Source organism: Pezoporus wallicus, unplaced genomic scaffold, assembly GCF_028554395.1.
Source record: "Pezoporus wallicus isolate ANWC-B61680 ecotype Strahan unplaced genomic scaffold, APGP_CSIRO_Pwel_v1 contig_11646, whole genome shotgun sequence".
NCBI classification, from domain to species: domain Eukaryota; kingdom Metazoa; phylum Chordata; class Aves; order Psittaciformes; family Psittacidae; genus Pezoporus; species Pezoporus wallicus.
Genome location: NW_026642060.1, coordinates 705,947 through 720,184, shown reverse-complemented (window position 1 = coordinate 720,184; position 14,238 = coordinate 705,947). Strand labels below are relative to the sequence as shown.

The 14,238-nt window shown below is 42.0% G+C and overlaps 1 protein-coding gene across 4 annotated transcripts in view; it reads right to left on the bottom strand.

Moving 5' to 3' along the window:
* The window catches only part of MAGI3 (membrane associated guanylate kinase, WW and PDZ domain containing 3), a 74,191-nt gene that overhangs the window by 18,324 nt on the left and 41,629 nt on the right, over positions 1–14,238 (bottom strand). For 3 of the 4 annotated variants that reach the window (XM_057426864.1, XM_057426867.1, XM_057426866.1), the window contains exons 3-12: positions 13,960–14,079; positions 11,814–12,023; positions 10,317–10,491; positions 9,372–9,451; positions 7,210–7,267; positions 6,116–6,210; positions 5,307–5,495; positions 2,736–3,344; positions 1,863–1,894; positions 63–216 (exon numbers count right to left, since the gene is read on the bottom strand). In XM_057426864.1, coding sequence (XP_057282847.1) covers positions 63–216; positions 1,863–1,894; positions 2,736–3,344; positions 5,307–5,495; positions 6,116–6,210; positions 7,210–7,267; positions 9,372–9,451; positions 10,317–10,491; positions 11,814–12,023; positions 13,960–14,079 — 1,722 coding nt within the window. The remainder of the gene's footprint in view (positions 1–62; positions 217–1,862; positions 1,895–2,735; positions 3,345–5,306; positions 5,496–6,115; positions 6,211–7,209; positions 7,268–9,371; positions 9,452–10,316; positions 10,492–11,813; positions 12,024–13,959; positions 14,080–14,238) is intronic. The other variant, XM_057426865.1, reaches the window with a different exon arrangement.

Below are 14,238 nucleotides of genomic sequence, written 5' to 3'. Positions count from 1 at the left end.
GATAACAATGAAAAAAATCCTTTAAAATCGAGCATTTCCAAGTTGGAAGTTGATATACTCACGTTTGTCCTCATATATAGTCTTAGACTTCAGGTAGACTTCTGAAGGGTCCAGTTTAGGAGAGCCTGGTCTTACAGCAGAGGGTGGAAAGGGCATTGGCTGTGGGATGGGATCGCTGACAGCTTCCAAGCTCCCTGAACTGTCCTGCTTGTCCTTCTGAAACAGACCCCACCAAATCTGTATTACATCAAAAGCTAACAGTGTACTTCTGCACAAAGACAATAAACAGCACACACAAGTGAAACACAGAGCAAAATAAGGGAATAATATTATAACTCCATGTAGCTCTTCCAAAGTGTGTGTCTGACCAGACTACTGAGGTCTTCCTCATCAGGCCACAGATTTCTACTGAGGACTGGGCTTACAGAGGGTGTTTGAAGTGACTGCTGCTCAGGGATGAGTAAAGCTCCTGGTAGTTACTGCCTGGCAGGGTGAAGCAGGCGTACAGGACCAGTCACATCTGGAGAAGAGAGGATTCCTTGGCAGGCACCTGCTGGGCTCTGGAGCACAAACCACCACCATGGGCACGAGCTGTTCCATGGGCACTGCCTTCTGCCAAACCCCCTCCAAAGAAGAGCACCTGAGCTGTGCTCAATATCAGGTTGTTTGCTACAGGTGTCCCCAACAGCATTATAAGGCTGAACAGGAGGAGCATACTTGGTTCATTCACACTTGGCATGAGGAATTAGAAACTGAGTAGTTCATAGCTGCAACACACCTATGAGGACTTCACAAAGAAAGGACACCAAGGATCCTCATAGTCTCTCACCTTAATTTCCAATCAATTATACACTAAGGTAACTCTAAATACTTATCGTGGGCTGAAACCCAACCTGGAAGACTGGAACATGGCAGTCTGCATGTGTCTGTGCACATTACACAAAAGCACAGGCAGAACAGACTTAGATATGCCCTTTTACAAGGAGTAGAATAAAACTCCCCCACAAGCCATTTAACAGTTTGTCAGTTCTTGTAGGTTTATAAGCACAAGAACTTGCCCTTTTTAACTGAATTATTCTGCCATGCCGCTTAATGCCACTGAACATTAAGTGCTCTGTGGGAAGTTGCTACTGCACGTGTGCTAGAACACCAGTCTCCAAATCCAAGGTATTTTTAGCTTGCCTGCACAGAGCCATACACTGACAGACCTGCATCCTCAAACTACAGCAATTTATGCACTGATTTATTCAATGCAGGCAGCTGTATGCTTGCAAGGAACAGAAACTGAAGCTAAACTGAGGGCAGTCTGTTTCAAGCACACTAAACTTGTGTGCTTACTTTATCCCACTGCTGGGATATGACTTCAATATTCAACCAGCATGACAAAGACAGAAAAAGAAGCTCCATCTGCATCCTGGTAGTGGGGCTTTCCTAAAATGCAATACTTTTTTCTGTACAAGAAACATTTTTAAAGAAACAGCTCTGTTCACCAACTAGCCCACCTTGTAAAAGAAGCACTCGTGACAAAAACATCCATTACTATCAGCATTATCAAATCAGAGGGTATTTTATTAAGCCCAAGGATTCTTTACTGAGCTAATATACATCACAGATACCCCAACTGGATGATCTTAAGGTCCTTTCCAACCCTAACTATTCTATGATTCTATCATAGAAGCTATTTGCTGCATTCTTGATTTTTCAGTAGTCCGAGACACATCCACCATTTCCATTAAACAACTCAAAAACCCTCAAAAGAATCTCTTGTGTTAAGCAGACCATATTTATGAGTCTGTTTTGCAACCAAACCCCCCTGAATATTCTCCATCAGCAACCAGTTTAAACATGTCACCAATACTCACCCCTTTGGCAGTTTTAGTAGGCGAGGGTGGACCTGAAGAAAACACAATGTAGAAAGCATTTTCTGTATTAGATCACCCAAAGTTTACACAGCAATATAGCAATATAATCAGCTCTTCCTAGGTTGAAAATAGTGACTAATTCACTCTTCTTTGGGGGCTGGAACTAGACAATCTTAAGGTCCTTTCCAACCTTAACCATTCTATGACGTTATGATTTTAAATAGCAAACTGAACGTTCAAGTCAACTGAAAACATCACAGAAGTCTCAAATTAGAATTAGAATCTGTTGTACAGAAATTGCTGTACAACAATGAAAAATACCCATTTCTCTTTTTGCTACACACTGGTCAACCAAATCACACATCACTTCATTGGATATGGAGACTTTGTGAATTTGTCTGGAGGAATTTCACTTGCTACCAAAGAAATCTAATTATTTCCTTAGCAGATTCAGAAAGAGTAGCGTTCATACAGCAAAAAAGAACTGGAGATCCTGGTAAAGTCTGTGACTGCAGTGATATACTCTCAGAGCTACAATAAAAGCTTAAATGAATATTGAGCAGCCACAATTCAAGTTCCTCCTGGCAAACACACACTATCTACTAGTCAGCTTTAGTGGAGAAAACACATTCTGGTCTGTGACTGACTGAATGAAGAGGTATAAATATATGAAAGCACAAATAAGTATTTTTCTGGCATTTCCAGTGATCAACTCCACCACACTGCTGATGCCTCCTCCTGTCTCCTGTGATCACCTCTCTATTACAGCTACTGAATACACTTGGAGAGCAGTTGATACTGGACATGATTTAGGTATTGCATTAAACAGGGACTTTCAAAAAGCATATGACAGCTGTAAAGGCACGTATGTACCTCCTCTTAAGATAAGCAGTGGCACCTCTGCTCCTACTGGAAACTGCTTCAGTACCTCCACCACCTGCAGATGTGTCAAACTCTGTACATTCTGATGGCAAATCTCCTTGATTACGTCCCCTTTCTGAAGGCCTTGGCACCACTGGCTGTCTAAAATCATCTTCACCTTCTGTCCCGTAGGACTGTCTGCAATGGCAAACCCAAAGCCTTTAGGACCTTTGACTAGAGGAATAGTGACCAGCTCTGGCTGAGAGCTTCCTGAAGATGCAAGAGAGATCCTCTGCTCAGTTGTATCCATGGAAGGGCCATTCAGACGACCATTGACCAACATAGGGCCCAGTTTTCCATTCTGGTCCAACACAACTGTTCCTGCTATTAGATCTTGGCCGGTCAGAGAAACATCTCCTTTGCTCGCAGGCGGTCCATTGATAATAGGTGTAGCTGTCACTATATCTACCACAGGGTCTTCGTTGTCGTCAGGAAGAGGATAACCACGACACAAAGTCATGTTCACATACTGATTGACAGGAACTAGCTGAAACATCTGGACAACATCTGCATGGGTATGGCCAAGGACACAACTTCCATTTATGTCTACAATGACATCACCTGTTACAAAAGAAAGTACAATGGTGTCAAAACCAGAGACGAAACCATCCACATCTGGGCTCAGAACCAACGCCTCACTGGAGGAAATCAAAACTAGCAACGAGCGGTGGCTGGGCTATTACCCCTTGGCTATCTGTTGTGAAGAAGCATAAAGGATTTCCTCTTTGCATTTATTCTATTTCATCTCAGAACACAGTGTGCTAAATATATAAAGTTTAATCTGCAGCAGATTTAAAAAATGATACTGTCCAGCCACAGGAGATGAAGCAGTGCACGCACACTCCTGCAAGCAGATGTCTTCTACTTTAATTCGCATTGTACAGCATCCTAAACTCAACCCAGAATAAATCGGATTTTCTAGTGGAGGAGGGTCCTATGTTTATTTTAGGACTAGCTAAACTGAAGCTAGGATTGTGCCCACACACATTCTGTATTCTTACACTGCTGCCACACATGGCTAAGCATGTATTTCCAAAATGAAGTGGAAGTAGCCTTCAGATTCCAAAGCCTTGTTTCATCGTTTTGCACCATTCTGATCAAGAAACTTTGCATGTGCAATACAACATTCCCAGTAAACAAAGCATCTTATCACTTAAACGCCTGGGCATCAGTAAAACAGTAACTCTACTATCACATGAACACAACAGGAATGGATAAACATCTTTTCACTCAAACGCGTGTGTGTTCCACAGCACAATGCCTGAGGATTGTCCTAGGTTTTAGAGAAGGAAATGAAGCACATACAAACACGTTCAAACAACAGATCAGCAATGAAACAGAAATTGTTTCATTTCATAAATAGTATTACATCATCAAAAGCATGAACTCTTCTTACTCAACGTATCTGAGTACTAAGAGAGTTTAAGTGACATGTAAAGAATCACATGGCCTTTTCCAATACACTGTATGTTCCAATAAGCTTAAAGGTTAGTTTAAACATATAGTAACCATGAAAAAGTGTGCACTCTTCATGGATTGCATGCCTCTTGTTTCCTCACTTGTCCAGTTCATAGAGCATTTCTTGCTCATTCCTGCTGCAGGTTTCTTTGCAGACTGAATATTTGGTGTGATGTTTTTGGGCAGCGACAAGGCAAAACACAGGCCAGGATTCAAACACACTATTTTTACTTTACATATAGAGGGAATAAAAAAAACATTTGAAACAACCATGAAACCAGAAGTCTTAGCTAAAACAGAACTACTGTCATCTTCAGAGGTGTATGAAGCTCTGGGGCCCCAAATGTAAGAAGGACATGGGGCTGCTGGAGCGAGTCCAGAGGAGGCCACAGAGATGCTGCGAGGGCTGGAGCAGCTCTGCTCTGGAGCCAGGCTGAGAGAGCTGGGCTGGGGCAGCCTGGAGAAGAGAAGGCTCCTGAAGGGGAGACCTGAGAGCAGCTCCAGTGCCTGAAGGGGCTGCAGGAAACCTGGAGAGGGGCTTGGGACAAGGGCCTGTAGGGACAGGCCAAGGGGAATGGCTTTAACCTACCAGAGGGGAGACTGAGATGAGCTCTTAGGCAGAAGCTCTTCCCTGTGAGGGTGCTGAGGTGCTGGCACAGGGTGCTCAGAGAAGCTGTGGCTGCCCCATCCCTGGCAGTGTTCAAGGCCAGGTTGGACACAGGGGCTTGGAGCAAGCTGCTCTAGTGGAAGGTGACCCTGCCGGTGGAAGGTGTCCCTGCCCATGGCAGGGGGCCAGAACTGGATAAGCCTTAAGATTCCTTCCAACTCAAACCAGTCTGGGGTTCTAGAAATCTATGTCCTCAAAGGAGATTTATATCTAGACCATGGCCTCTTTTCCTTTTCACACTCTGCTCTGCACAGATTTTTCACAAACCTGAAAACTGTTTCATTTACTGAGGTGTTCCTATTCAGCCAGTGGACGGGGTCACCCAGCTCCTGTGCCTCAGCAGCTTCCTTCTTTAAAAGCACCACAAGAAAAGGAAATTTAGAGAAACAATACTTGACCTGGTGCAATTCTCCCATCTTGTGCAGCAGGTCCATCTTTTAACACATTCTTCACCTGAAGAAACTCATCAGGTCTGTCCCCTCCAATGATTGTGAAGCCAAAACCCATTGTACTTTTCTTCAGTGATGTCCGTATCAGTGCTCCTGTAAGCTGGGATGGATCTCTAGTGAACACGGACTTCTCTGCTCCTTTTGAATTAGGGAATAAAGAGACATGAAGGTTAGAATCCAGGGTTAGTTTTGGGAAATTGGTTGGTTGGTTTTTCAGGGGTCATAAAGGTTAATGACTTTTGGTTAACACTGGTTAACCTGTGCAGCACTGCTCTGGAGTTAAAACAATCAAGAACCATTATACCCATGTCACCGCTGACTTGGTGAATGAAGAAGACTTTTCAAGATCACTGTACAGATTACAACGGAGCTGGAACTAAAGTTGCCACCTCTAATTCCCAGTTTAAGACTCTAACTACACTAACCCTTGAATATCAAGACTAAAGTATATTAAAAGCATAAATATCCAAGGTGTGGTTTTATCTGTATCTTCCAGCTGACTTTTCTCACCCTCCATGTATTCAAAAGCTGCTTATGACAACCAGTTTCAGAGCAATCAGAATTATTTTAAAGCAGCCGTAGGGTCTCAGTTCCATTTTAACATTAAAAAGTAATTCTAAAACCCCTAGAGATTTGGGAGGGCAACACCACAATGGGCAGCAAAAAGACAAGACTAATGCCTTCATGAATTCTAGAACTGGTTACTTATATTTGCAGATAAAGATGTTGGTAAGAAAGAACACAATATTCACTGATACCTGATTTTGAAGGGCCAGCATCAGTCTGTCCTAGCTGTTTTTTCCTTTTGGCTTCCAATACTGGGTTTTCAAACTGAGTTTTCTGGTTAATATGACTGTAAACACACCAAAGGCAGATCAGGATTTCAGCAGAAAGCATTCTGCCTATTTCACAGAAAAGACAACCACAAAAGATACATCTACAGATACAATTTGTTATTATCTCAGCTTAATGCTCTGGAGGAATGAACAATAAATCATATCATAATCAACACTGAAAGCATTACGGTTCTTTCAACAGCCTGATTTACTTTAAGAGCCAATACAATTTTACTCCCTGTAAACACCAGGTAGAGCATACTTCATTCCTCTCTGCAAATATTCAGAAGGTTGTAATAGCTTAGAACTGAGAAAACCTGCTTTTTCTCTTGACCCTACGTGTTGCTTCCATCCACCTGTGACATTTACAAGCTCAGACATCACCTTTTTCTACTAGATACTTGAGTAATAGAGCAGAGAGGGGAAAAAAACCCCCAACCACCAAACAGTTGGGTTTGAGTAGAATTTAAGCACCCGTGTTGGCTCTGCAAAGTCAAAACCTGTTAGCTTGTTTTTCTCTGAAGCTAACATTTTCAACTCCGCTTACTCTTTCTCCATGGTTGAAGAGAGATTTCATTTACTCTGACCTGAAGGAGATTCCAAAGAGCTCTTGCAGCAGTTTAGTAGTAATTTATTTGGCTCTTTGGAAGCAGCAATGACAGAGAAGTTATTTTTGCTCTTTTACAGTTACCAGGTGTCATTCTTAAATCAAGTGCCCTGAGTTTTGTAAAAGCTCAGAAAAATTACATCAGCTCATACCCACTAATTAATTACTTTGGCTGCTACTTGGTTTCCTTCCCCAAATGAAATACACTCTGGTAAGTCAATAAGGTCATACCACAGATATTCCCACAGCCCAGTGCTTTGGAAGTGTGCACTGTGTGTTCACTGCCCCTAGGACTGTTTCCACTGGATATGTTTCATACTTCTATTGCATTACAACCTATATATATTGCATATCAAGTGCTTCATTATTTTTGATTTATAACTATGCTAAATTACTAATTAGCACTTACTCAACATAATATGTTCCATATTGAGGGTCTTCTATTTTTTCCCATCCATAAGGAAGCTCTGTAATCAGAAACACCAAATTCTCCATTACAATGGAAAACTATCTGCAAATATCAAGAGTTCTTATGAAGGAACGAGAGGACAGATTACAGACTCATGAAAAATACAAGGAAAATACAGGTCCTTTTTTTCTTCCCTTTATTTGTGTAAGGCTGGTCCTTCTGATGAAAGGATATCAGCCTGTTCCAGGGAATCTGAAACCCTATAACTCTCACTTTGTTCCACTGGATGAGGAGACTTGTATTCAACAAAATCACACCACTTTAAACATATAATAAACTTAAAGACAAGATACAAACTAACCTATTTAGAGAGGAAGAACCTATAAAGGGGAAGAAAAATACATTATTTGAAATTAATCTAATTATAAATTATGAATGTGATTTGATAGTCGTTGACTTTTTAAGCTATACAATATGAATACGGTCGCATTGCTTCTGCCCCAAAAAAACCACAGAAGAGAACTATAAATGCCTTGCTGTATCACATCCCAAGCTTGTAAAACCATGTACCTCCATCCTCCTGTATTTTCAGTTTAAAACCACTCACAGAAGCAATGCCATGTTTATTTCTTCTCTCGATAACATCAGGATATTTCACTGTATTCTGACAGTTTCAGTTTTCAGTCAACTCAAGAAACTGTCACTCAGAACTGTAAGAGCCACAGGTGATAATTCAGAAGAAAGCCCTCACCACTATAGGCTATTTCATCCTGATGCTTACAGTTTAGTAAGAAACCCCAAAAGCAGCTACCACGTGTTAAGGTCTGGCTGCATCAAATTCAGCACAGACTGCCCAGCTTGCCAAGATGACAAAATGCAGTTCAGTGCTGCTGCAGCCTGGCTGCTCCTGCAGCCACAGCAAGCTACCTAGGCTTACACTGCCTTGGACTTCCCTAAAGTAGGGGTCTAAAATAAAAAATTACCTGTTTGACATACAAATTTACGTGTGAAGAGCTCCTTTTTTATGGGGAACTCAGAGCCTGGTAAGATGGTGCCCAGCAGCAGATCATTACTGACTGAAGGTGGTAAGCAGTTAAAACAGAGGTCCAATTATTTTATCTTTACTAGTTATCTTGACCATGGAAATTTAGCTGTTAGAATAATGGGTACACTCAGGTAGCTAGACATTTTAAGGATAAAACTGCTACGTAATCTTGTTTGAGGCTGCCCTAAGTTTGATGGTAACAGGAATTTTCATAGCATACGACAGCATGTTACCAATTATTAATACCAGCATCACTCCACAGGGTTTGACAAAAGACACAGTGGGTCTATTCATTTAGATGTTGTTCATTTGGATATCCTGCATGTCTCTGTTTAAAGTGCTCTTTTTGTCCTGTGGTGAGCTGCACATATGTTTAATAAGCAGCAGTATGTGTCCATTGCTCCAGCTGGCTTCATTATGAATACGTGGTTGTTAGGCTGTGCAATTTAGGAAGACAACAGGCTATTCTGAGTCTGCCTCAGCTTTTGTAACATGTCAGGCATTTACCAAAGACAGAACTATTTAGTGCTCTTTTCTGGCTGACTAAATTGCATTACTATGCAGGACATGGTTGCAGGAATTGTCTGTAGGCCAATCATGAACCTGACCTGTAAGTCTTGAAGCAAGAGTGCAAAGGGGTGGAGTCAGACTGCTCTCTCTACTTATGCATTCAAATATAGTATCATGTCACATGCAGTAAGTATCATTAGAGTAGGTATTATGCTGTATCTTCTTTACTATTCCTATATTCTAATACTTATGGACCTTTTCCTCCATCTGCACAACAATTTCCACTGAGATGTCACTATTCTATGCAGCTTTCTTCTCAGTAATGACAGCTACTGGAATAAAACATCTCATTACCTTCTCAGGAATGCAGATAAGCCCATGATTCAGTCTGATTCTATTATTCCAGGGAAAATACACTATGGACTTCCCCAGTCTTATATAAACTTCTATTGCTGCCAAACTAGAGACACTCAGCACTACACTGCCTGCTCTAGAGCCACATGTAGCAGGAAGAAGCTTCTACCACAGCAGTAATGGACTGTATCCACCTGTGATAAACTCAGACCTTTATCAGTCACAGGGGACAAATAAGTTCTGAACATCTCACCTCCATCTTCACAATCTTCAGGAGCTTTGGCCTTCTTACAGAGCCGCGGATCAAGCCAAGTGGTTGTCTTGGTGTTATGACTGTGGAGCAGAACATGGGCCATTAAAGGAAGAGAACTCCCTCGACTGAAGAAACTTTGCTTTACTTTAGCTTTTAAATATTTACTACCATTGGTGAACTGTAGCCTTTAATATAACCTTTATTTTTGCCATAGTCACATCATAAATGGCTAAAACGAAAAGGCAACAATGACGCTCAGAGGTACCAGCACACTAGAAACTCTTCATGTGTGTTTCAGATGTGAAATGCTAGAGGTACAAACACTCTCCCCTGTCCCCAAGAGCTCATGTGGAAATAGCAGCTGTTTCTACCTGAAAGGAAAAAGTAGTTTTAGCCTCTTCTTATGCTTAACTCTCAGCAAGGTTTCTGCTTCATTTTTGCCTTCGAATTCATAAATGAGGCTCTTTCACATGTGCATATATAAGCTACTTTTCTATCCTGGGCTTTAATCTGTGCTATTTGTAATTTTAAGCATGTATTCCCAGCCAATGAACAAAAGCAGCAAAGATAGAATAAACAAGCTCTCAGATTTCAGAGCAATTCGACATAGCAAAGGTTTACATGATGTTCTACACCTCACTTAGAAATACTGACCCAGCTTTGTATTTTGTGAGATAGAAAATTCATGACAAACTGACTTTGCATGTGCAACCATACAGGTTTCCTGCACGACAGCAATTGTACCAAGTGTGCAACAGAGATGACTATCAGTAAGGAACCTAAGAGTAAGGATATAATAAATTTCATAGAGAAACAGAAGCATAAGAGCAGAAACAGAGAGGTGTAAGAGCAGCAGGCAGCTTCCTAGACTTCAGCCCTGCAGCCCATCGTCACTTCTCTCCTTCAAAAGGCACAGCAACCTCTCTGTGGTGCTGGTCTACTCACTCAATGAAGTAGATCATGCCAGTGTCAGTGTAGGCCATCTCCCAATTCTTGGGCAGGGGTTCCAGGGTTTCATCCCTCGACAAGTAATTTCTGAAGTCCATGGAGCTGCTTGTCTGGTTGTAGCTGGGAACAGGTTTCATCCAGTCAGGAGAATCCGAATGTTTTTCTTTGTTTTCTGCAGTTGTTCAGGGAAAGTGTTACTGTTTGTCACATGCTTATGTTGTTTCTCACAAAGAACCACCCTCTTAATCTGGCTACGAGTGGATGTCAAACCCGGCCCTGTATGTGATGTGCATTCTTCCACTTTTTTTTTTCAGCTATGAACTTTGAAATGCTGACACAAGAACACTGAACTCTGCTCTTCCCCTGCCAAACAGAATTAACCTTGTATTATGTGGCTGAACCTACCCTGAAAAAAACAACACTGGCAGAAATCCAGGCTGGCTACGCTTTGCTGCCGTTCCTGCATAGAGAACAGGGACTGTAATACCAGAAAAGAACACCACCCCGCACCCCCCCAATCCTACTAATATTTCTCCAAGCACCAGAATGAAATGTAGAGAAGACCCAAACTGCCAATAAAACAAACACCACCCTCCTACAAGCCGCAGCAAGAAAAAGCTCCCCAAAATCCCTGCAGAAAGCTTTGAACGCAAGCCTCCACCCTTCAGTCCCAAGTTTATGCTCAGTCTCCTCCATCACACAGTGATGTCCATGACCTTCACCTAACCACCAGCCTGGCCACTGGGCCACTCTGTGCTGTGGTGTTGTCAGCCCTGAAGCTAGCAAGATTAGCTCAGGTCTGGTCAATATAAGTCTGTCTTAAAGCCTTACACACAAGATCATCTAACAAATGCAATGTGATGGTTTCTCTGCACCATCAGCTCTTCCCCCTTAAGGTGAGTAACCATGACAGCAAAAGGAAACAGGAACCCTGCCCATCTTTGAAAGGTCCGACTGGATGCTGGTCCAGTCTCAACACACTCTGCTTTATTCCTCTCCACAAACTCTCCTTTAGGCAGTTTCAGGTTGTGTGATGGTTCCCTTAACCAAAATAATCTGACAATTTTACAGTATGAGCTGGTATTGCTCCTTAAACCAATCGCTTCACTGAAATCTCCTGCAAGCAAAGTCAGTAATCTCCTCAAAATTAAACTGTAACATTTACAGGGTATGAATTATGCTCTGCAAAGATTCCATTATTTGAAGAGCAGATAAATTTTTCCTTCCTCCTCATGTAACTGGCTGATACCCAGCACTACATGTTCTCTACTGAGCAGTGCATTTTATGATGCAATTGCACATCTGGCTGGGAGAACAGCTGTTTCTTTTTAAAAGATAATTCCAAAAATCGAGTAAAACCACCAGTTTGAGTAGAAAAGCACCTTCAAACTTAAAAAAACTAAAGAAGGGGTTCAAGCAAGCATGAATGTTATTTGTACACTTCTTATCCAGTCATACAAATACTTCAGGGAATTTCTCCCCTTGTCAACCAACCTATCCCTCCGCTGCCATTAACTGCTTCCTTTTCCTCTTCTTCCTCCTCTTCAGGAAGAGAACTGTCCATCCTCTGCATTTTGCTGACAGACGTGGTTCTTTTCCTCTGTGATTCCGTATCAAAATCATTGTCAAAAAGAACTTGATCCACTGGATCAGGCTGAAAAGGGCTGGGCTCTGCTGGAGGCTTTGGAGTACCATAAAAATTACCTGACAATGAGACAGAAATCAAGGTCACTAAAGCACTGACACTGGCTGAAAGTACTGGCAGTGGCAGTGAAGGTTTTATTGCCCATGTAATGTGGTTTTGGTGAAAGACCTGAACAATAACTTCTTAAAGAAGACATCAGCGCTATCAAAAACCAGTGTACCATCAAAACCTATTTATTCCTACATTGTCTTTGTGCCAGTGATGCTACCGGACATTAGAAAACAATAGATGTAATTCAGAATTTCTATTCTGCCACATGTTGTCAAAGAAAAAGATGGATGTGTGACTTTGCCTGGAATCCACTAATGCACCCTAAAGAGGCCTGGGGAGCAGTCGGAGAGAAGCAAAACAGTGAAAATCAATACTTCTTACTCTGCAAAGTGATTAACTGATTAACAGAGTAATATGCAGCAACACAGTAAAGCCAAAACGAAAATCGATTTTGTGCAGCAACATAAAGTATCTACTTACGTAAAACTAGTTATGAATAATTGATTTTACAACTACAGCCCTGCAATTTTCTACTGACAATACACTTCCTAAACAAAGCTGGGAATGCATCTTCATCTAAAAGCGATTTGTGCTTCAGAAAAGTAAAGTTTTACTTCAGTATTTTAATCTAAACCACAAAGTCTAGGAATCATCGGTTGTTTTTTGGAAAAGAATTTCAGCAACTGACCTCTTTCCTGACTGCTCATATGATTTTTATTAGGGAATGGAGCACACAGCAAGAGAGCTTCCCCGAATTCCTGCTGGGGTAACTTTTGGTGGCTGGATATGGGTTTGACCATGTAAGTAAAATAAATAAGAAACCCTCAGAAAATATCAGGGAGGGTGAGGCTCAAAGTGATGTCAGCTAAAGGGGAGCTAAGGAAAAAATCCGAAGAGAAGACCCTGAGGAGACCTTAGAGCAGCTCCAGTGCCTAAAGGGGCTGCAGGAAAGCTGGAGAGGGGCTTGGGACAAGGGATGTAGGGACAGGCCAAGGGGAATGGCTTTAACCTGCCAGAGGGGAGACTGAGATGAGCTCTTAGGCAGAAGCTCTTCCCTGTGAGGGTGCTGAGGCGCTGGCACAGGGTGCCCAGAGAAGCTGTGGCTGCCCCATCCCTGGCAGTGTTCAAGGCCAGGTTGGACACAGGGGCTTGGAGCAAGCTGCTCTAGTGGAAGGTGTCCCTGCCCATGGCAGGGGTTGCAGCTGGATGAGCTCTGAGGTCCCTTCCAACCCAAACCTCTCTGTGACTCTATGGCATCAATGAAAGCTGCACATACTCATCATTTCCAAAAATTTGGCTGTTATTTGGTACAGTTCAAGTACAACTCTATATTTGAAAAATAAAAAATAGGCAGATTATATTTCAGGTTTTATAAACTTAGATACAAAAAGCAACGTGAGATGTTTGCAATCTGTTCTGCTCCCTTCATGACAATGTTTTTCCCCATCACATTTAACAAAACCAAATTTGCTACGGGTTTGGACAATGTGATCTAGTGCTGTTTAATTTTTCATTGCAGAATACTTTTCCCTTTCCTGCTGCAGCAGAATTTCCCTTGCCTTCTGTCCTTCTGACTTGTGCCTCTGAGAACATGCATCTGTTCTCAAAGATTTAAATACAATCGACTCAACTCTGTTAAATCAAAACTGTACCAAGCACAGACAAACATTTTTTGAGTCCTTCCTCAGAAACACAATAGGGAAAATATTCCCATGGCATTAAGTCTGGTTGAAAGGACAACCTGTGATTTACTAGAGAGACTTAAGCCTGCTACTCCTTTTCACAGGCAGTCCATAAAGAAGCTTAATACATTGCTACTCTGCTAGTGTAATGATTGTCAATGGGCAGGAAAAGTGCACCTCTTGGGTATAAGGAGCTACACTTAGACCAAGACACTGGACACGAGTACTGCTACTCCCATTCCACTAAATGTCATCAACATACCATCATAGGTTCCACTTTCTAGCAAGGCTCCACTTTCTTCCAGTGCTTTAAACTGCTCAACAGGAATGAAATTATAGTCTACCCCAGGGACCTCCCCATCTCTGGGAGCCCTTGTAGTGCCTGAAAAGACAGAGAAAACACTCTTGTAAGATACTTACGTGCTGCCTGTTTACCAAATACTGCCTGCTGTACAGTTCAGTAAAACCAAAATCTGTTTGAATCTTTACACAACAAAGATGCAACCCCAGTAAAGATAAAGAGTTAGAACACTAGTGAACA